The sequence below is a fragment of the Trichomycterus rosablanca genome, chromosome 9, assembly GCF_030014385.1.
Source record: "Trichomycterus rosablanca isolate fTriRos1 chromosome 9, fTriRos1.hap1, whole genome shotgun sequence".
NCBI classification, from domain to species: Eukaryota; Metazoa; Chordata; class Actinopteri; order Siluriformes; family Trichomycteridae; genus Trichomycterus; species Trichomycterus rosablanca.
The window spans coordinates 32,776,802-32,800,628 of NC_085996.1; the positions used below are offsets into that span (position 1 = coordinate 32,776,802).

A 23,827-nucleotide genomic window follows, 5' to 3' on the forward strand; every position below is an offset into this window, starting at 1 on the left:
TATCCTGGTTAGGGTCACGGTGGGTCTGATTCACTGGTCGAAAGGCAGGAAACCAGTTCATCAGAGGGCACACACACACTTGGCCTGACTCCATATCAACTCCACACATAAAGGACCCTGGCTGCCCACCCTAAGAATCAAACCCATGCCCCTCTTGCTGTGAGGTGACAGCACTACCCACTGTGCCATCATGCCACCCCTCTTTCATACAATTTGATACTCAAGCAACTTGGCTATGTAGGTAACAGAGTGATCTTTGATTATGTAGGATTAGGATCTGAGGGTTACTACACTTGATAGATACTTTTTTTACACTTACATACACGACTGAAGCCTAAATTACAAAAAAAAAAAAAATCACATATCGAATTTGCAACTGCAATATTATTGATAAAAATCACAATTATATTAGTGTCCATAAATAGTTCAGCCCTAATCAAAAGCAGTTCTGCTCACATCATGCATTAACAAAAAATAGGGTAATATGTAATAAAATAGAAGACATACATTAAAGAGCAGTCATAAGAACTGAGTTGTAGCACTGAAAGGGGAAGCCATGCACTCGACTTGCACTTGACTTGCAGTTCTGTTTGTCCCTGAACCATCTGTCGCCATCTGAGGGATGGCAGGCATTTCCCGCCCGGAGCAAAGCCATAGAATCGTGGGACGAAGCGAGGCCTGGCCTTTTCCCAGCAGTCCTGCTAACAGAACAGAGCTGGCACTATTTAAAGCCCATCTACACATGTGCTGTTAACTTACACATTTGCAGGAGCATACGATTGGTTGCACACTCCCTGCTGCAGGGGGCTTAGTAAGGCTTTTGGGACATACCGAGCTATTAACTGACTTATGTCAAGCATGCAGCACATGCATGCTGGGCTCTAATATATCTGACTGAGAGTAAATAAGAACTACGGAAAAAAGTCTGGGTAATTAAAAAAGTGCAGTAACTCCTGGGTTCAGTCCTCTTCTCCGGTTACTGTCTTGTTTCCTTGCACCTCACAAAACATATCAGGGGTCTGATAAACTACTAGGTATGAGTGGTAGATTGCAGAGTGAAGACAGATTGACTCCAGTCCCATGTCAGTCCTGAACAGTAAAAAGCAGTTACTAAAAATGAGTGATGGACAAATGAAAGACTGACTGTATTTTGTGTGACTTTTTTCTACACTTAAATAAGTGCCATCACAATAATGATAATAACAAAACTACTAATAGCCAATAATTAATACAAAAATCAAATGAAGTAGTTCTTACCCCTGGTTAAATTAGACACTGTTTATTGTTTTAATGAAAAAAACTATGTTTGTTACAATTAATAGTTAAGTACACTTATTATACATTTTATTAAATAAAAAAATTATTAATTTTGGCAAGTGGCAAATTTTGGCCACCGTTTTAGGTGTAAAGACTCTTTAGGTGTAAAAACTGTTTGTTATCATGATCCACAGCTGTAAAGAACACTAGCCAACTACAGTAGAGATCTGGGTTTCAGATTTCAGCAGCGCTATTGGCTGGTCAGGCGTCTGCATGGTTAGACTGGTTGTGTCCGGTGGGAATAGCTCAAACAGCCTAGCCACTGGGAGGTTAGACTGGTTGTGTCCGGTGGGAATAGCTGAAACAGCCTAGCCACTGGGAGGTGCACCTGTCAGTTCGCTCTCAGCGCAGATAAAAAAGAAGAGTTGCATCAGGAAGGGCAACAGATAAATAAGAAGAATAAGAGTATAAGTAAAAGTGAGAGTGTGTGATGCCCTGTGGTGTACTCCTGCTTTGTGTTTTAGTGCCTCCTGACCTACTGGGTACTTTGGCACTGCCTACCTCCCAAAAACCCGTAAAAGCTGAACTGGCAACTTTAAATTGCCTGTACGTGTAAGTACACGACAGAATATGTTTAACCCAGCTGTGGATTGGTGCCCTGTTCAGGGTGTATTCCTGACTTGTGACCAGTTTTACCTGACCCAGCACAAGAATGAAGCAGTTAGTAAAAAAGAATGAAATAATATTAGATAGAAACATATCCTAGTGGGTTTAAACGAACAGAAATAGCATTCATCTCATTATTTGTATGACAAAACATTGTTAAGTAAAGGGCAGAAATTAAACATTCTAATAATAATAATAAAGCCCAAAGACCTAGGTGAAACCGCTCTACTATTTCTTATGTAGTTCAATCATAACCAAAAATATCTCTGTACTCATTATGCATTTGCGTAAGCTAGTCCACCATATGTCATCTTACCTGGTATTTGACTCATTACTCCCCTTCAACCATGACAGCTCCAGATTTATTGACACACAGTATCAAATTCCACAAAAAATGTAATCAGTGTATGTCATGGGGACAGTTACACATTTCTAGTGAGGGTGAACTAGGAGCTTTGTCCTGGGCTCCTCACCCATGAGCAATCCGTTTGCTCTCAACAAGAGATAGGGCCAAAAATGCTAATGGCAGCAGCCTGTTCCATATAGACGAAGTCCAAAGTGCTGCGATGTGAGACAATAAAGACCCTCCCAGGCCAACACCATCCTACTGAATTCCAAACCCGCAGGGTAAATCCTTTCACGACACCTCGTGTAAACTTACATCAACACAACATCCAGTTAGTAACCAGGCTGTCACTAAGATCAGGCATGAGCACCCTCTATCACAGTGTGAGACTGTACACTTAGATCCACCCAATAACGAGAGAGAAAGTAAAAAAAGAGAGAGAGGGACAGCTGTTACAAACAGTGAGTACATAACCCATGAAGCCTGTGTCCACAAGTGGCAGCGTCACCAACACAAGCACATAAACACCCACATGTACTGACAAAAAATACCACATAGATTTCCTGAATTACTCCTGAGGGTGTGAACAGCTTCTCAATAAATAAAAGACCCCTGTTATCATGATTTTGTCTGGAGCAAGCAGCAACACCACACCCATCTTGCTCAAGAAGTTATTTTTACTCACATCAACACTGTCCAACTGTGGCATGCTTATTAAAGTGAGAGCTACAGGGGCATCTGGCTTTCTGAAGCACATATCACTCGTCCATCTATCTCCAGCATACAGACACAGATCAGTGAGGAAAGACTGTGTAAAGCATCTGAAGAATTTTCAAGAGGAACATTTTCAGACACCTGCTAAACTTCTTTCGGTGACAGTAGATCATACACAAGCACATTCAACATGACTGCTTAAAACACGTGATGTAGCATGTACTGTTATAACAAACTTCTCGCCTGATTTTCACATTTTACTACTAAAGTTACATAGTAAAAGTTGGTGCATTGTAATTAGGAAGAAGATTTGCAGCAATTTCATAATGGACTATTATCTGAAAATGCAAGAAAAGTAATTTACAGATCAGTAAAGTAATCTAGAATGCTTGAAAAAAGTAAAACAAGACCTTGACTGTAATACATCTTCTGCTTGCACCAGTCCTGAACTGACCGGGGACAGCTGCCCCCTGCAACACGAGTGCGGTCGGCAGCCGCTTTGCCTCAGCCACCTGGGACGGAGTCTCACAGAGACCTGTACCTGTATGGAAGCACTTCTGTAAGTAGCTCCAGATAAGAGCATCTGCTAAATGCCGAAAATGTAAATGTAAATGCATCGCAGTACCTGTTAATTATAGACTTAATTACCTGTTAATTATAGACATTTTTAAGGCCAGGATACATGGTTAAAAAAACAAGACAGAAGTCAATGGGGGGAATTCAGAACACAAAAGCAGCAACAAAATAAACCAATAAATACATTTATTGAATGGTTAAACTAGATGTAATGTCTTAAAAAATACTGAACAAACTTAGGGAGGCACGGTGATATGGGTTTCCTCCGGGAGCTCCGATTTCCTCCCACAGTCCAAACACATGCAGTCAGGTTAATTAGAGATACTTAACTTTGCCCTAGGTATGTGTTTGTGTGTTAGTGTGGACTGGACTGGCAGCCTCTCCAGGGTGTTTCCTCCCTTTTGCCCTGTAAATCTTATTCACTGCCTCCCTGAATAGGGTAAAGCCGTGGTAACAGACAATGAATAAACAAATGAATGAATGAACAAACTAAATAAAAATGTGTTTTAATAAAAAAGATAAACTTACTTTCAAATAATTAATTTACTTAGTATCCCAAAGAAACACAAAAGACTGGCTTTTAAAAGCATCAAAAAGAAAAGAGCCGAACACGTTCGAGTCCACAGTCAATCACTTATTTTTAAATAATATCGGTCACCTAATGACAAACCACTACTGACTCCTTTTCTATGAAAATCAGTTTTTAATAATGATAATGTGTTGAGACTTGTGATACCTGCATCATATTTGAACAGATTTCCTTTTAAATCTAAAATTGTAGAATGTTTTTGTATTAATGCAGCCAGATCTGTGATTAATTTACCAAATAAAAAAGGTTTGTATTAACGGTCCTAACTTATTTTTTATTTATTATGTTAAAATGCAGTTACTTCAATTTTTTTTACTTTTTTAAATCAAGTTTATGCATAAATGCTTTTGTGAAAAAGATAATGATATTAAGATAACTGAATAATTCAGCTGATCGATTGCTCTGGACAGAGTAAATGTGTGTTTAGGTAGTCTTGTAAACATGCCTAATTCCCATTTGGTTGTTGTCTGAAGAGGATTTATTTAAATTCTGGGTGATCTTAGCCAATCCTTGATGGCTGGCAACCCTAATGCCCAAGCACAGTCAGCTGGTGCAAACAGGAAGCTCAATCAGTAAAACCATTGTTCAGACAGGTCAAGCAGTTTCAAGACAACCTGCAAACAATCATACAGACCCTGCACAGTAAACAAGCAAGAATATCCACACTGAAAGCTGTCCAGGAGGTGAAGTCACCAAGTGTTTATGTCTGCAGGGAAATCAGTAAGACAACCCTCACATTAGCTGTGAATTTACTGCTTTAAAAAACGCCATTCGGGTCTACAGTAGTGTACGCTTTAATAGTACAAAACCAGCATATTTACCACTTAATAAAAAGTGCATTTATTTAACAATGGTATATACAGGGGTTGGACAAAATAACTGAAACACCTGTCATTTTAGTGTGGGAGGTTTCATGGCTAAATTGGACCAGTCTGGTGGCCAATCTTCATTAATTGCACATTGCACCAGTAAGAGCAGAGTGTGAAGGTTCAATTAGCAGGGTAAGAGCACAGTTTTGCTCAAAATATTGCAATGCACACAACATTATGGGTGACATACCAGAGTTCAAAAGAGGACAAATTGTTGGTGCACGTCTTGCTGGCGCATCTGTGACCAAGACAGCAAGTCTTTGTGATGTATCAAGAGCCACAGTATCCAGGGTAATGTCAGCATACCACCAAGAAGGACAAACCACATCCAACAGGATTAACTGTGGACGCAAGAGGAAGCTGTCTGAAAGGGATGTTCGGGTGCTAATCCGGATTGTATCCAAAAAACATAAAACCACGGCTGCCCAAATCACGGCAGAATTAAATGTGCACCTCAACTCTCCTGTTTCCACCAGAACTGTCCGTCGGGAGCTCCACAGGGTCAATATACACGGCCGGGCTGCTATAGCCAAACCTTTGGTCACTCGTGCCAATGCCAAACGTCGGTTTCAATGGTGCAAGGAGCGCAAATCTTGGGCTGTGGACAATGTGAAACATGTATTGTTCTCTGATGAGTCCACCTTCACTGTTTTCCCCACATCCGGGAGAGTTACGGTGTGGAGAAGCCCCAAAGAAGCGTACCACCCAGACTGTTGCATGCCCAGAGTGAAGCATGGGGGTGGATCAGTGATGGTTTGGGCTGCCATATCATGGCATTCCCTTGGCCCAATACTTGTGCTAGATGGGCGCGTCACTGCCAAGGACTACCGAACCATTCTGGAGGACCATGTGCATCCAATGGCGGTGCCGTGTATCAGGATGACAATGCACCAATACACACAGCAAGACTGGTGAAAGATTGGTTTGATGAACATGAAAGTGAAGTTGAACATCTCCCATGGCCTGCACAGTCACCAGATCTAAATATTATTGAGCCACTTTGGGGTGTTTTGGAGAAGCGAGTCAGGAAACGTTTTCCTCCACCAGCATCACGTAGTGACCTGGCCACTATCCTGCAAGAAGAATGGCTTAAAATCCCTCTGACCACAGTGCATGACTTGTATATGTCATTTCCAAGACGAATTTACGCTGTATTGGCCGCAAAAGGAGGCCCTACACCATACTAATAAATTATTGTGGTCTAAAACCAGGTGTTTCAGTTATTTTGCACACATGCACACATATAAACACAGAGAAACATGCACAGACAAACACTTATACTTCATGTAATCTTATTGTGCAAAGTGCAGGGTAATGATGAGCTGTAGAGCTGGGACTTAATCATACCCTGTCGGCCCATTATTAGGCATTCAGAGTGAGACAGAGGTGTGCAGAGCTGAGAAGTTAAATTACAGTGTGTCTGACTGTTGCTCTAGAGAGCATCTATACACATACATACACACTTACACACACTCATATACACTGATGAGCCAAAGCATTAGGACCAGTCGCGTAATACACTGTCAGAACAGCTCTGACCCACCAAGACATGGACTCCAGACATCTGAAGGACTCATGTGGTGTCTGGTGCCAGGACATTAACAGGTCCTTCACCTTCAGAATATTGTAAAGGGGATCGTCCTACAATGTATCCTGGTGCAATCTCTTCCCCTGGTAAACAAGAAAATAGGATTTGTCACTCTGATGTCCAGTTCCAATGCCTGCTTGCCCATTGTTGGTGCTTTTAACAATGGACAGGAGTTAGCATTGACACTTTGATTGGTCTAAGACCACGCTGCCCCATAGACAGAAGGGTTTGATGCACTTCTCTACATCACTAGCATTAAAATGATGGTTTGTCTCTTCTCGGATCGCTGCAAGTAACCACTGTACCCTCACCACGACTGCCTGTGAGCACCCTAAGCTGTTCCAGAAATAATTCAACCCTGCCTTTAACATATACTCCTAGTAACTACCATCATCCAAACATTTAATATATCTGCCATTTTGACATGAACACTTGTTATGAAACTGACATTGGCCTGCACATTTTGGGGATTGTCCTAATGTTATTATTTGCTTCTGACTGGCTTGAGAGGGCAAATTGTGTGAGAAATTCTCAGTTTATTTACTTAGTTTATAAACTACTGTAACCTGTTGATTACTTCATGACACATGTAATGATAAGGGTTTATTGTACTGGGATTACCATACTGACACCCTTAGACAGGAAATGTGTGTTGGAGTAAGGTGATTAGGCAGTGCAGGACTAACAGAGACAGCAGCAGGTTAGCAGGTGAGGGCGATCAGACAGCGAAATCAGGCATAGTGGGTTTGTGCAGGACTAGCGCAGGCATAACATTGCTAGCACAGCAAACGTTGTGAAGAAATACAGACAGTCACACAGACTATCACACACAAGCGCACTCTCACGTGTATTCTCTCTGAGCCAGTTTCACTCCTCCGTCGTGTGAGAGCACTTTGCTAAAGCCCATGAGAACCATGACAAAATCCCTCAGCATGAATCATTTAGCATCCACTTTACAACACACAACACAGTGCACCGGCATGAAGCAAGCATGGCTTATCAACACACACACACTTTCTGAATAACAGTAATTATTCAAAGTCGACACATTTGCTTAAAGCAGAAGCTAGAAAAATTATGAAAATGATCCTGTATCTTAGCCTTTTCAGTGTAAGCTTAACCTACTGCATCTGTAAAAAAAAAATCATATTGACTTAGAACTAAAAACTACAAAAAGGTTGGGAGGGCAAGAAAACTTTAAACAAAAGCAGCCCTTTTAACCTGTATTCAATGGACAACAATACAAGGATATTTGATTTTTCAACTTTTATATAAAATTTGATTGCTGAAAAAAAAATTGGGACCAGGCATGTTAACCACTGTATTACATCACCATGGCCAAAGCTCTGCACTGGATTGGCACCCTGTCCAGGGTATTCCTGGCTTGTGCCCAGTGTTTTCCAGTAAAACCGGACCCATCATGACCCTGACCAGGACAAAATGGTTGATTCTTCCTTAATATTAAACTTGTCATATTTTAATGGGAGACAGGTCTGGGCTACTGTCAGGCTGAGAATTCAAACCCTGATTTACAAATAATTCCAGTGGGGTCCAAAAGTCCAAGCCCTAAAATGAAACCTGAATGAATGTATACATTTCAGAATTTTAAATATTTGGTATGTCCCCCTTTTTGCTGTAATGACAGCATGCACTCAGGCACTCCACACGCTTGTATAAAATCTGAGAAAATTCCATGTCACCCCATAATGATCTCACAGAATGACAAAGAGCATCCTGTTTTGTTCCTGAAGGCTTGGTTTTCTCTGTCTGTAAGTGTCTTCATAAACACAGGTCAGGTGGCTATGGAGGAACATGATGTTATGCACTCCCTGTTCATTGTGTTCTCCAAATGGTTGTTGCAAAGCTTTGAAGTTTTAAGGGATAATATAAGAATGAGATTGTGGTCTCAAATAACCCCCATACCCACACCATACGGACAAAAAAAAATATGTAGTCCCCTGATCAAGAGTTTGTTGGAAATCCCATTCCATGAATGTTGATATAGAGTCCCCATCTCCTTGCAGCTCCATCATTTCTTCTTTGGGAGGGCTTTCTACAAGATTTTGCAATGTGTCATTGGGAATGTGTTTTCCTTTTCAACTGGCGAATCAGACACCCTGTCCAACCAACCAACCACACCATCACCAAACTAAACAGCATTAAAATACAGCTCTTGATATGAGATAGAACGGTCAGCAATTATACAACTTTCCTGGAGCCAAGAGGGCCTTGTTAAGGGCCCAATAGTAGCCACTTGGCAGAGCCAAGATTCAAACCCTTAACCTTGACAGCCCAGAGCCCTAACTACTTACCAAACACTGCCCTGTGTAAAGTGGTCTTAAGTGGCTGCTGTGCTCAAAATAGCACATCAGGGCTCTGAGTAGGGCTGGGCGATATATCGAGATTTTATAATATATCGATATATTTTCATACGCGATATAAGATAAGACAATATCGCTTATATCGATATAGATGTTGCGTTCCAATTAGATCCGACAGTTCGACTTTCTCTTCTCCCAGTTTGTCTCTGCACATGTTCACCTGCCCCGCCCCTCTTCCTCACTGACCACAACTCCCCCTCCCCACCGCTTCACCAGTAATTCCTGCAGGCAGCGATAGCATGGAGACGGATAAAGACATGACAGAAGCTATCGAAGAGGAGCTGCTTAGTAAAAAGAAAAATAATGGCTCAATTATTTGGAGATGGTTCGGATTCGGAAGTGTCAGATGAGCAGCAGAATTATGTATTCTGTAGAGAAAACCGAAAACAAGTCCAGACAAAATCTTCGAGCTCCGTGTACCATTCGTTTTTCACTTCAAATCCCAAAGTTGAAAAACAAGAAAACGAGTCGTTATTCGTTTCAAAAACCAATATAAACATACAAGCGCATGCACGGGCTGACATGCACGTTAGTTTATACTGGATGATATCCCGACGTCCGAGACTCATTTATTTATTTATCTTCTATTATAGTATTTCTTGTTCTCGGCCAATAAACATCCAAAAATTAATAAAATTGCATGAACTAACTCTGCAGTAAAGTAAAGCAAAGAGCAAACAGCAATTAAACAACAAATAAAGCTGTTAAATAATAATGAAGTGCATGAAGCAGAACGCTGATTAAAATGCATTATATATTGTAATAGTTACACAGTAACATGAATGATTAGTTCTGCCTGGATTACAGAACTGAGTTCTATATGGTAAAAGAAAATATTAATGTAAATGTTAATGTTGTGGCGACTGATGTAAAAATAATGTATAAAGTCCAAACATGTGAGGGGGGGTTTAACGAGAACGCTACTTTTAATGTCACACAAGCTCAGTGCAAAACACGCAAGCTCACACAAGCGCAGCCGGAAACGGTCAATTTCTGTTATCTTCCCTACACACTCGCTCCCTGCACCCTATAGTGCACTTAACATTCTTAAAGGGCCAGACAATATATTTGTAATTCACATTACACAACAGGTGAGACGTTAGAAAACAAACTTTTTCTTACAATAGTTATTTTTTTTCTTAAGGAAAAATAGTTCTTGTGTGAAGCTTCCCAGCATGAATATTAATAAAAGTGCCTGTAAAAAATTTGGAACATGTAGCTTTGTCTCAGAAGTGTCTTGTTGTTATTACCTTATGGGATGAAAAAATATCGAGATATATATCGTATATCGCCATTCAGCTAAAAAATATCGAGATATAATTTTTGATCCATATCGCCCAGCCCTAGCTCTGAGGTCTAAATGATTCGATTGTAAGCTCATCTTTCACCATTTTTGCTAAAGCTGTGGGTTTTAATATGCTGTAATTTTCCTTCCTCTCATCCTGTACGTGTCTGAGCTTGTGCATGCATGTGACAAGACTTTGCATGTGTGTTTACCCACAAAGCATTGGTAGTCTCCACCTCTGTGTTTCTAGCAGCCATCAAAAGTTTGTGGCGGTTTCTTAAAGCACTTATGTAACGTCAAAATAGTGTTGTGTGTTTCAGCAGGTCAGCAGCCTACACACAGATAAGCAAAACAGAACGAAACTGCTTAAGTAAGGAGATGACACAGTTAGCATTATCCTACAGACTAGTACACTATATGATTTGACTGGTGCTAATTACAGGTGCTCAGTTCCAGATGAATGCAGCCTCTGATATTAGTATATGATGTAAGCCGTCCAAACAACCCTCTACTTTGCCAAACCCAGAGGAACTTCTAAAGCACTCATTTATATCTGCTGTTATCCACCTGATCATTTTAATGATAATGCTAGCATCATTGTCAGAGTCATTAGAGTCTCTGCTCAGTCATTTACCAGTCTTTACAGGCATGTCTATTCACTTGGCTGCCATCTTTGAAATGCACTCTGGCTCAGTCATACAAATGAGTGTTTTTATCAACATTAGGGGGGATAAACTGGCTCTTTTTGGGCAAGTCATCATCCCGTAACTACAAACATATTCAGAAGTCCTAATCTCACTTCTGTACTAAATAGTATGTGAAAGTAGCACACTAATAATGATATACTACTAAGTGCATATGATGCAGTGTAAGACACAGCCAGGAAATAGTCAGAATAGGGTAGACTGAGGTTATTCCTTAAGTTCTTGCTGGCTCGTCGTTGCCGTTAGCACAGAAACTGAGAATAATGGGGATCAGCGTGGGATTCTCCATATGCAATATTGATCGCGCCTCATGATGCCACCTCTACAGCTCATGATTACCCTGCACTTTGCACAATAAGATGACATAAAATATGTGTGTTTATATGTGTTCATACATATGTTTTTATATGCCATTGTTAAATAAATTACATTTTTATTAAGTGGTAAATACCCTGGTTTTGTACTATTGAAGTGTACGCTACTGTAGACCTGAATGGCCGTTTTTGAAGCAGTAAATTCACAGCTAATGTGAGGGTTGTCTTATTGATTTTCCTGCAGACATAATCACTTGATTGGCTACTACACACATGTCAGAAGGAGACAGGTGCGATATAACCAGGGTATCTGGAAATGCAAAAATAGAACTGAAAACAAAAACATCACAAGAACGCCATGTAGTGAGGGTATAGCACAGCTTCAGGTCCAAAACTGCCCTTCAGTCACTGTGAGGAGTTTGCAGTGTTTTCCATGTGTCAGCATTGTTTTCGTTAAATATTAAATTTTACTCCCAATTTCTAAAGAGATTTAAAATGTAGATTGGCTGCACTAAACTGTACAAGTGAATGTGTAAGTATGTGGTGCTTTATGATGGATCAATGCCCTGTCCAAGGTGTATACCTGCGTTGTGCCCTGTTGTTTGAAGTAAAACCATATGGACCACGACCATGATCAGGAGGAAGCAATTATTAAATGTAAATAAATGATTGAATACATTTTATATTGTTTTGACTAAGTATTTGTGTATTCTGCATTTGTGATAACTGCAGGGTTTATACATTAGTTTATGTACAAATTCTAATTCTCTGTAAACCCAAGAACTACTTGAGAGAAAACAAATTTAGAATTGTTCAGAAGGTTATATAATTTAGACCAACGCCTACAAGAAAAGCCTTAAGAAATCATGAAATGCAAAGCACCCCATCAGCTGTGTGACAAACAAATGACAAATACCACAACTTCTCTCACACATGCAACTTTTTGTCAGTAGTACTTTTCTGTTCAGAGGTTAAACATTTAAAAATTTAAAATGCACAGCTATATCAATATTTAACTTTTTTAATAAACCCAAAATACCTAAAAATAAAGTTCAGACTGGTGGTAATGGTGCAATGGTTTGGGGATGTTATCTGACTATGATCCTGGGAACATTCCATTCCAAAACCATATACATGGAAAAACAGCTATCCCCTTTTTTTGTAGCTCCACTGTCTAGGAAGGGTTTTCACTATAATTTAAGATAAGATAAGACTTTATTGATCCCAAAGGGAATTGCAGAAAAAGTAAAGTGTTTTGGAGTGTGCGAGTGTGGAAATGTTGTGCCCATTAAGTTAAAAGAGCATTTATAATGTCTTGCACTGATCTTAAACAAGATAGCCTGGCTTGCAATCAAGGTCAGGGTTCTGTTCAGGCCACCTCTCAACCACATCACTCATCAAACATTATCTTTATGTACGTCACTTTGTGCAAAAGGGTTAAATCTAGACACATAAAACTTCTGTAATATAAATTTTATACATCTCAGGTGTTTTAGCAATGGGTGTGGCTGAAACACCTGAACTCAGTAATTATATTAGCTATGTTATCACTGGAGCCCAGTACAGTGGTGATTATTATGACCTTTCTCTTTGCAAGTCTTTGTTTTTTGCTCTGACCTATCACTCATCACAGTGACTAATCCATCTAATGGTCAGGCATGAGTTGCACTCCAGATTTAGACCAGTGTTTTGTCTCAGAGACAAGCCATGCTTTGGTAAAACCACTCCAGAATAGATTGGAAAAATGGAAATGACGTCTTCAATAGTTAAAGATATGTTATAAATCCTGGCACGTCTATGGAGTTTTAAAATATACAGAAAATCAAACTGGTTTAATTACATATTCAGCATCAATAGTTCATTAGTGTTTTATCAACACGTTATGTATAAATGTACGCTAGAGTAAACAGTTACTGATACACTAGTAGAGATACTGTAGTTCTTAAAGCCAGCTCTGAACCAGCAGTTTCAAATCAGTAAACAAACTGTAGTGTAAAGTCCTATTCACAGAATCTTAAATGATCTAAAAAGACCTTGAACCACATTAACAGCACAACTGCATGACTAAAGATTACAAAACTGCTCTATAAAGCTTAAAATAAACTTACAGGTATAAAAGAGCTATTTGTGACAGTCTTTCAGTCTCTAAATACTTTCAATTAAACCTAATTTACATAAACTGTGATAAACAGAAGATTTAGAAAGTAACCAGATCCTTTGACTTTCTGTGAGCTTTGTTGTGTTATAGATTTGAATTTGAACACATAGAAATGCAATTTTTACCCTTCAATCTTCACTTGATTACCCATAATGATGAAGATTAATTAAAAATTAAAAACCTGTATTTCATATTTACAAGTCTTTGGACCCTTTACTGTGGTATTCTCAACGATGGTCAGGTGCATCCTGTTTGCTTTAATTATCCTCGAGATGTGTCTAGTACACAACTGGGATCCACCTTTTGTAATTTAAATTGATTAGACATAGTTTGATTCCATAAAGGCCCATATTTAGACTGAATTTTCAGGACGAAAACCAAGCCAAGAAGTCCAAGGAACCATCTAAGGATCTCCCTGATCAATCTGTGGTAAGGCATAGATTATGGGATTGATCTAAAATAATATCTAAAGCATTTGTTGTTATTGGCACTAAGGGTTGAGTTTGTAATGCCTGATTTTTGAAAGTACTGTGGTGAAACATGAATGACTGACCCTAGTGGGATGGATCAAAGTTTATTCATTTTAAATCGTTATTTTCACCAAAGTTTGTAATGCAAAATCACCCATCATAGCAAATATCCTTTAAATAAGTGTAATTTTGTTACATTCATTTTACATGAGGTTTAATGTTAAAGATGAAACAACAAAGTTATATGGCTCTGATTTGTAATGGTTATAACAACAAAACACTTTCAGTTTGTGAAAAATCTGTTAGATATATGTTTACTCCAGTTTCAAATCCTCTCTCTGTTAAATTACGATTTCAGTTCATTCAAATTAATAACGTGAACTTTGCCTTGAAAATCTGAGCAGCATAATTGTGTGACAGACACTATAATTTTCAACTGATGCAGTACAAACATGCTGTATTCTGTACAAGTGTCATCAGCAGCCTCCAGACAAAAATGCCACATTGTGCAATACATGGTAACCAGCAGCGCCTTGGTGTATTACTGAATACTTTCATTATGCCATTTCGAGAATATTGCAACAGTGGCATGAAAGACTGGCCTGCATGAGAGGAAAGGTCAAAACCAAAAAAATACTACAACAAAACACAGGGAAACAAGACAACAAGCAAATACCAGTAATATTACCAGTAATAAAAGACAAACTTAAGAGGGTAATTAAGAGGGTACAGAAGAGATTTCCCTGATCAAACACACTGATTCAACTAATCTGTTAATAATCAGAATTAGAAGGTATGGACACGCCTTCTAATTATTGAGTCATTCCTTCTAGTCCTCACAAATGATATTTTGGCAGAATGGGCACAAATCTCCACATGCTCCTAATCAAATTATAAAAAAGCCTTTCCTGAAAAGTAAAGTCTGTTCCAGCCCACAAATGGTGTTGGACAATTTGATATTACAGACCATGGTTTTGGAATGGTATGTCCAACAAGCTCATGGTCAGGTGTCCACATGCTTTGGGCCACTTCCAAAACCGTTTTGGAATCTTGACCTTGTTGTGCAGTCCTTACAGATATAAAAGTACATACAGATATGTAATACAGCCACAGACACACTGGTCATAGATGAGGGTGAAGCGCTTAAGTTAAAGCAGCAGACAAAATTGGCCACTAAAGTCTGCTGGGTTGGAAAAGTCCGGACAAAAAAGAGGGTGGGGTCTTCAATGCTGTTTAAGGACCCTGGTTAGTAGCCTGAGGTGCCTGTACAAGAGTAGAAGAACCAGAGATCAGTGTGTGACTCTCGAAACTAACCTCACGCACGAATCCACTGAAGGTGAGCGAATAAGAAGGAGTAGGCAAACTGTGCAAACCACAAAAAAAACAGTGTAACAGGCTGCTTCAATATATTTCTCTATGTATGTACTGATAAGTATTTACAATTCTGTATATTTATATACAAAAATAAAAATGAAGATACAAACACAACTGTTTACCTGGATTATCATATTTACTATATATTTATATATAAACATATGCCCACTTAATTCCAAAACAACTCAAAACAAACCTAATCAGATAATCAATCAATAATAATCAATAAGAAGCAATGAAGAGCTGTTGTAGCTTAGTGGTAAATGTACTGAACTAGAAATCAAAAGGTTGCCGGTTTAAGCCCCACCAGTAAGTTGCCACTGTAGGGCCTCTAAGCACTGCCCTTAGCCCTCAATTGCTTAAACTGTATTCAGATCACTTTGGATAAAAGCATCTGCTAATTGTCCCAAATTTGAATAAAGTTATAAAAGAGTTCATCTGTGTATTGAATTAGACAGCAGGTCAAATTTCTTGCCATGATTCAGAGGCTTCCGTTTTCTTTTACAGGTTCTGAATGAAGACGAGTGAAGCGTGATGTCTGGCATGGTTATGACATATATGCTGACTTGTCTCTTCAACAGCTTTTATTGGATAAAGAAGGGCAGCAAAATTGAATAACACAGGGCAGCAGCGCCAAACCAGCTTTGAAGGACCAATTATGGACCAGCTTTTGCTCTAAACAAATATCAATGGCAAAAACTGATTCAGTTATTGCTAGCAAATCTATTTTCTAATTTTCTAATGTGTTTCAGTCAAGGATCTTACGAATGAGACACAGTATTAGCCACAACCCCCACGGCCAACCACCAACCAGGCATAGTCAATCATGTCTGTGTAAACAGCACATATCTCAGTGGTGGTTTGCTGGCATAACAGACCTTTGCACCACCTGAACAGCCTTAAATGTTTTAATGTATTACAAAAAAAAGGTTACTGGTCCAACATAAGGCATCCAAAATATATCCTATCATCCAGACATCCAAAATAGCATAACTAGCACTGATGAATGGCTTGGACAGATGGCAAAGAGTTGTGTGAGCAGTGTGAGCAGTTAGTGCTCTTTGCTAAGGATGTTGATCTTCCCAGTAAAAAAAAGGCAGTGTCTCTTAGAGAAGGCATAGCCCTCACCCTTCTGCTTGTAGATGATATATGATGTAACTTTAATCTAGTATAAAACGTAACCTGATACATATGTATTACAAGCTCAGTTACATTTACTATAAAGCATCTATATAAGCATCTTCTGACTCTGACATCTAACATCTTCTGAATTTGTGATGTAATTGTTGCTTAGAAATCAAATCTAATACAATGAAACAAAGGCACAGTGTGGTGCTACACTTATGCAGATTTAATCCTGTTCTATATTAGCTAAGCTTTTAATGTGGGTAGGAAAAGTGATTGAAATGAAACATGAAAGCATTCAAATTTATACCATGCAGAGCCAGCAAGGCTTCTCTCCTGAGTTACCTCAATTCTCAAAATACAGAGGCATAAAAATAATTATATGACAGACACTCAGGGTACCAGTTGCCTGACTTAAACACTTCTCATGATATGGTGCTTTGTTGAGGTGAGAAAGCTTGTGTGCATCAGAGAAGCAGAGAGCTATAGTGTGTGGAGTTTTATCTCCTGTCAGGGTTTCCCATAACAAAAAGGTCAAGCAGAGGTGCCAGACTAAACCTACCACCTATACTGGGCAGCAGCAATATAGGACGATGTCCAAGGCAGATGGTCACAAAGATGACAACAGCAATGATATTACTTTAACTGCATGGAAAATGACAATGCTAAATGACTTCTGTACTCTACCAAGAAAACCAAATGGAATAGAACAACAGAATGACTGATGGTACAGTGCCAGAAGAACCACCAGTCTCCAAAGATAACATCAGGAAGTGATTTCAGATTCTGGACATAATTGGGAGAGAACCAGAGAAGCTAAAGATGAAACTCAAAAAGGACATCAAAGAAGAAACAGAAAATCCAAAGAAGAATGAAAAGGAAGAAATAAAATTAGATGACCGATAATACAGTGGAAATTGCAAAAAAAAAAAGGAGAAGTGAAAATAAAAAGGATTAGGATCTTTTAAAGAAAAGAAAGGCATTGAATTATGAAAACAAATGTGGAAAAACAAGAATCATCTTTCAGAAAATATGTGAGATCAATAACAGATTTCAACTTCAAGTTAGTATGAAAGTGGATGGCCATGAATAGGTCATTTCTGATGAAACAATGATGAAACAATAGAAGGACTTTACAGAAGATCTCTGCAAACAAGACACTGGTTCAATCCCAACTACTTAGAGGAACATTTACTGTTTAAAGATAGGCCCTGAGATCACTACCAAAAAAGCCACAGGAACCAATAACTTCACAACAGAAATAATTCAACATTCTAAAGATCTGGTTTTATTATTTTTTTACATTTTCTTATATATTTTGATGTTTATGTTGTGATTTTGCACTTTTCATTGCTCTAGATCATTCTTCGGGTTCATTAGTTTTTAATATTTTTTGCTGACTGATGCAAAGTTGCATAAACTGATGTTGGTCTAATTGTATTTCCCCTATTTTTATTAACAAAAACCACAGCACAGTCCAAAAATAGTAAACTAAAAAAAGACATGAGTGGACAAATATTTTCCAGAGTGTCCCAAAATACCTTTAGGTTAAAATCTGGAGACTCAGGAAGCCATAAAAAATCGTGGTGCTATCAAACCACAACCACTTGAGTTATTTTAACAGTATGTACATTATCATCCTGGAACATGGGAACATCCTTGGAAAAAATTGCTTAGCAATAGCCACCAAATTTTATTGGTGGTTCACCCTGGATGGCTTTTTATACCATTATGGGCCCCCAAAGTACTATGTAAAATAAAGGTATCCTTTAGGTTCATACAAACATTAACTGGTCTAGATGTAAAAGTGGTGAAAATGGATTCATCAGATAACAGGACATTTTTCATTGCTCAGAAGTGTACGCCTGTGCTCTTTACAGGAAGTGTTTTAACACATTGACCAACACAAAAGGTTTGCAAATGTCTATATTGCTATTTTGATACAGTTTAACATATTTGACCACATACGTTACTGCATAATAAATACAATGACAAAAATTATAATAGTGTCATTGAATTGTGCCTCCTAACTCACTGGTTCAAAAGTATTAGGTTATGATGACAGCCCTAGTGCCAGTACTGTGTATATTGTTTAAGCAATTAAGAGTTAAGAGCCTTGCTCAAGAGCCCAACAGTGGCACCTGGCAGTGGTGTGGCTTGAACCAGCGACCTTTCAATTACTAGTCCAGTATCTTAACCTCTAGGCTACAACTGCATATCAATAATAGACTTGAAGAAATAGCACGTATAATTTGTCAGGGGTACATTTGTACACCAAGGCAATCTTATTTGCCACACAGGCAACTATTATACTATGGTCTGTAAGCTCTTGACATTTACAAAACCTCCTAGCCATGCACATGGTTCAGTATGCTAGCTATTTTAATCACTAAATAAACACATCACAGTCAGTGACCTGAAAACTAAAAGCTGACCCACCACGACTAACTGTCACCTCAGTTATTCTGATGAATCTTTTATTGTATTGATAACACACACTTCCTGTGCCCGCTCAGCTCTCACTTAAGCTAACTCTCTTAACCTTCTAGTGAGACTTTCCGTCTCATTACTATGCTTCTGATGCTTCTCTCTGAATCACCCGAATCAATCTTATAGAGTCAGGTTGACCTGAAGTACTTTAGTGGTCCAGCACTAATGAAGGCATGTGAGCAGAAAACAGAAGTGATGTTTAACCAAAGCTTTCGATTCAGTGAACGTCTATACAGTTCGGTGGTTGTTTAAAACATGCTTGGATTGGTTTTACCACATGCCAGTGGACAAACGCTTACAGAACTGGTTACAACTGAGGACTGCCAATTGCTGATACCTGTATCTGATATATGTGACAGTCTGTACTCCAGTGCAACAATGATGGACAGTTGTAGCACAGTGGTTAGATTATATGTGTGACTCATGTATGTCCAATCCTGCAATTTTTCTGTATATAATTTGCTCCCATCTGCTTTCCAGGTGTTTGATATTTTTATGTCAGGGTTTATTTCATGTACTTTGTTGTGTTTTTGTTTGGTCCATTCTGTGGTCCATCTATTTATGTTTAAAGTTAAGTTTAAGTTAAATTTAAGCTTAAGTTTCTGCAAACACACTTTCGAGTCTGTGCATATTGTTGTCTGATGACGTTTTTTCTATGTACTCCAGTGCCATGAGGATTGCCTGTGCTTGTGCTGTAAATATTGTGCTCTGTTCCGGTGTGTTCAGTCCAAACCAGGTTTCCCAACTACCACTGCTGCAGCTACTTGTGTAGATGGTTTGAAAATTTGGGAATCTGCTCTTTATATCATAGAGAAACCACTGATATGTGTGGAGGAAGGTTTCTTGCTTTTTGTTTTGTGTTTGTTCTAGGTTTCTGTCTAGCTGCTGGAGTTTCCACAGGTTTTAAAGGGTTTAGGGTTTATATTTATTTGTGCTATGATGCTGAGGTGCAGATGTCATTGCAAACTGTTCTGGTCTTTAAAATTTGAAGCCACTGTTTGTTGTTTGCCAGGATTTCTTGTTGGTATTGTTATTTGTCTGACTTTTTCCAGTTGTGTGTTTGGGGTTCTTCTGTTGTCACTGATGAGCTTTGTGTGCTTGTCTTTGCATAGTATGTTCTTTGCTTTTACCCTGGTAGCCATGTTCAGCCATGTTTTTTTCCTTGTGTTTCTTTTGTCCTAGATAATGTTATAAAGCCTGCAGGCAGACCCACCTTACATATTTCTGGATAGCTGATTTTTGTTGTGTACTTAAACTTCATTCAATATATATTCCAATTCTTGTTAAACAGAGCTGCAGAACTCCAGCAGTTATGTACCAGGGCTATAGGAGTGATATACTCAAACTGTTCTATGAAAATGTTAGGTTAACGATCTGACTGACCCTGTGCCAACACCTTCTGTGGATTTCCACAGAAATACAACCCAGGACCAGTGTTGACCAGCCACATGATTTAAAGGGCCTCTGCAAACTCCTGTGTATGTGATGCAGGAGTGTCAGAATTTCTTACTCCACAGACTCGGGTATTAAGTAAAAGGCGACAAATTTATGATCAGCAAGGGGGTGCTGAGGACCTATAATACACTGCTCTACCCTATTTTATTCTAATAATAATAATAATAATAATATTAACAATAATAATAACAATTCACAGAAATAAATTACATAACAAAAGCAAAAGAGGTTGAATAATTGCCCATCTGGTGCTTAATGTTGGTCTCAACAAAAATCAGCTTTGTGCTTCTCAGTATTCAACTGTGCCTCTAATTTCTAAAAATTATAATTATTATAATTAACATTGTAAGTGTAGAGCTGTATAAATTCAAACATCATCCATAATGCTGTTGTTGTCCATAACGATAACGCTGTGTTTTTCATATTAACCTGTAAGGTTTATACATTATAGGGAGCATATAAGGGTTAAATAACAAAAATGTTTGTCACAACGTAGGACACCTAAAGTATGTTCCGATAGTGTAGTCAGCTGTCGTACTTGCTTTTAGTGCAGCATTACTTGTTTCTGTCAACAGCCTGTCCAGCCTCACTTAAAATCTGAGCTGACTATAATGTCCAGTGTGGAGACAGAGGAGCTACTACTGTGATCTACTTATTTAATTATGTCCTTCCACAACATCCTGGTACAGGACACCAGTTTAGATCCATATGCACAGCAACAGAAACTCCTAGGCCTGGCACATAGACATCAATTTACTCCCTACAAAGAAGAATGTACATAAAACAACAAATAAAAAGAGATTCATTTTTCGCTTTTCAACCTAATCACTATTACAAACACAACTAAAAGATTTCCAATTAGGCCAAATAGTCAATGTACTAATTTAGGGTCTATCCATCACACAGACTGTACAATTATTTCATTTTTAAGCAGACAGTCTTAAAGTCAGACAGAGTCTTTCAAATATGAACTAATAGCATCAGCAATGTGACACAGTGGAAGTTGGTCTGTTATTCTGTGTGACCTCATATATGTGAGTATGTGTATTTATACTTTATATCTGTAGTATGGTCCAGGACTAGTGATCAGAAGGCTGCTGGTTCAAGCCCCACCACTGCTGTGGGACCCTAAAGCTAGGCCCTTAAGTCTCAAATGCTTGTGTTGTATTCAGTCCAAATTGTAAGTCGCTTTGGATAGAAGCGTCTGCTAAATGCCGTAAATGTAAAAGTAATGAACTGTCTGATCCCAACTCAGTTTAAAATCTACATACTGAATGTTGAACTGGTTCTATTCACTGTTTTTGTTTACCTTACTGTTCTACATTACTGCCATGTTAACTGTTACACTTTTTATTTAATAAAGTATAAAGCCAGCTTAATATGTAAGTAGATTTTAGGGTATCTTTTCATATAATTGCAGGGAGGGACTGACCATATCATAACATATAACATATTGCTGACTACATCAATAAATAAAGGGCAGCTGTACATTTACAGTATATGAACATGTAAGATTGTGGAATCTAACTGTCTTGATCATATATCAATAACTGCAGTTAGGTTCAGTTATTGTGTAAGTGATAATGCAATATTTGTCACAGGCCTACTTGATATCAATATATTGTTTTGGGCTTCTATTATTTTGTCCTTCTGTATTATCATTAGTATTGGCAGTAATATTAGTATTCTTTTGTGTCATTGCCTTGTCATTGCATATGTTCTATTGGACTTGTGGGCCTACTCTTAAAGGTGTAGCCATACTCAGGTGCAGGAAAACAGTATTTATTTATACTAAGGTTACAATGCTTTTCTTTTATTGACAACCAGACAGCCATGATGACACTCGAGTTCTCTGCAAATACTAACCACGTTTAGCCACAATCAGTCAGGACAGGCTCGACCACCTGCAGCAACATCTAAATGAGATGCAAATCCATCCAAACCTAAAAACAAACCTGACACCCCTAACGCCCAAACGGAACCAGACGGGGAAGCAATTATCTCCAATAATCGAATGAATCGATCCAGTCGTTTTTTGCTACTCGAATAACCTGCTGTAGCGAATATTACAACATGCACTAGATGTAGAGAACGACAGCACTAACACAGATCTGAGCACACGAAGCCAGCACGGAGTGTTTATTTCTTTGATATCAGAAGACAGGGCGCTCGGTTAACAGATGAAGCAGTTTGGAAGTGAAACGCTTCAGGGTTAAAGCGCCGTTTGCGCACCGAACAGCGCGCGTCATGAGACGGCTTGTCGCTGGGCAGAAACCAAAACAACATTTCACCTACCTGCACCCTTGGACGCTCCTCACATGTCTCGTGTTGCTCTAATTCTCAGGGAGGATGAGGTTTACTGTTACGTTAAAACCAGCGCCATGTTCCCGCTTCCCTCGGCTCCGGTCCTGATGCGGGGACGCCGCTCTCTACATCCGGGCTGTTGTTGCTACGCAGCGCAGAGCGGGTGTACAGTAACCGGAGCAGCAGTGAATGTGAGTGTGAGTAAGTGTGTGTATTAGAGAGGCGGGACTGAGCTCTAAACGCCGCTAATTACCTGTGTGTGTGTGTGTGTGTGTGTGTGTGTGTGTGTGTACAGTACTGACAGCTCTGCTTTTGCTAAGTCACGGCCGGAACTGATGCCACTGACAGCCATGTATCCAGGGCATCACGGCTCAGGTGTGGCTGCCAGGCGGACACGCCCCCTACCGTTGAGGCTGCATTCCAAACTGCACACTACTCTAAATACTACCCTATTACAGGAGTTTTAGAGGTCAATCCTGGAGGCACACCGCCCTCAAAAGTTTTAGGGATTTTTTAATTTTTAAAATTGTCACGATTTCTATTTATTTACAGAATTTATCATATGCAGGGACAAACAATCTAGCATTTGCAAATAAGTGGTCACATTTATTTTATTTTTTTTAAGTCCAGCAAATAGAAATTGTGCACTAAACTTTGCAAAAATATTGCATACTGTTTTTAAATATTTCACAATAATTAAGTGCAATGGTAACAAGTGTGATAATCATTGGGTATAAAAGGAAGATCCACCTAAAGCTCAGTCGACATAAACAAAGATGATTCAGGGCTCACCTCTTTGTGCCAAACTTTATAAAAAAAAATTGTCAGTTAATTATCAGTTTAAAAGCATTTCTCAATACAAGATTGCATTTTATTAGGTCTTTCACCATTTAATATTTATAATTATTATTGTGTAAAGATTTAGGGAACCTGGAGAGATGTCACTGTTGGGCTAGACAAAAAACACTTTTAAATGTTCATGAATTTTAATCCTCAGATTGCATCGCATAACACGCTGTCATTCTACTGTGATAAATATAGCCAATTGGGCTGAGGAGTCGAGGGCCTATTGAAAAATTCCAAACATGTTAGCAGGTCTTGGTGGTGACCAGATTTTAAAACAGGCAACAACCAAATTGAACAGCAATAAATCAACATTTGG

At 38.9% G+C, this 23,827-nt stretch overlaps 1 protein-coding gene across 3 annotated transcripts in view; it reads right to left on the reverse strand.

The window, feature by feature from the left end:
• Positions 1-22,986, reverse strand: part of pak5 (p21 protein (Cdc42/Rac)-activated kinase 5) — a 72,484-nt gene extending 49,498 nt beyond the window's left edge. Inside the window, exon 1 of one of the 3 annotated variants that reach the window (XM_063002265.1) lies at positions 22,657-22,986. Coding sequence is in view for 2 of the 3 variants with exons in the window: in XM_063002264.1 (XP_062858334.1) it covers positions 3,394-3,409 (16 nt within the window). In the remaining variant the exon portion in view is untranslated. Of the gene's footprint in view, positions 1-3,393; positions 3,475-22,656 lie in introns of those variants that run through there. The other 2 variants (XM_063002264.1, XM_063002266.1) reach the window with 2 other exon arrangements.
• Between the last annotated feature and the right edge of the window lie 841 nt (positions 22,987-23,827).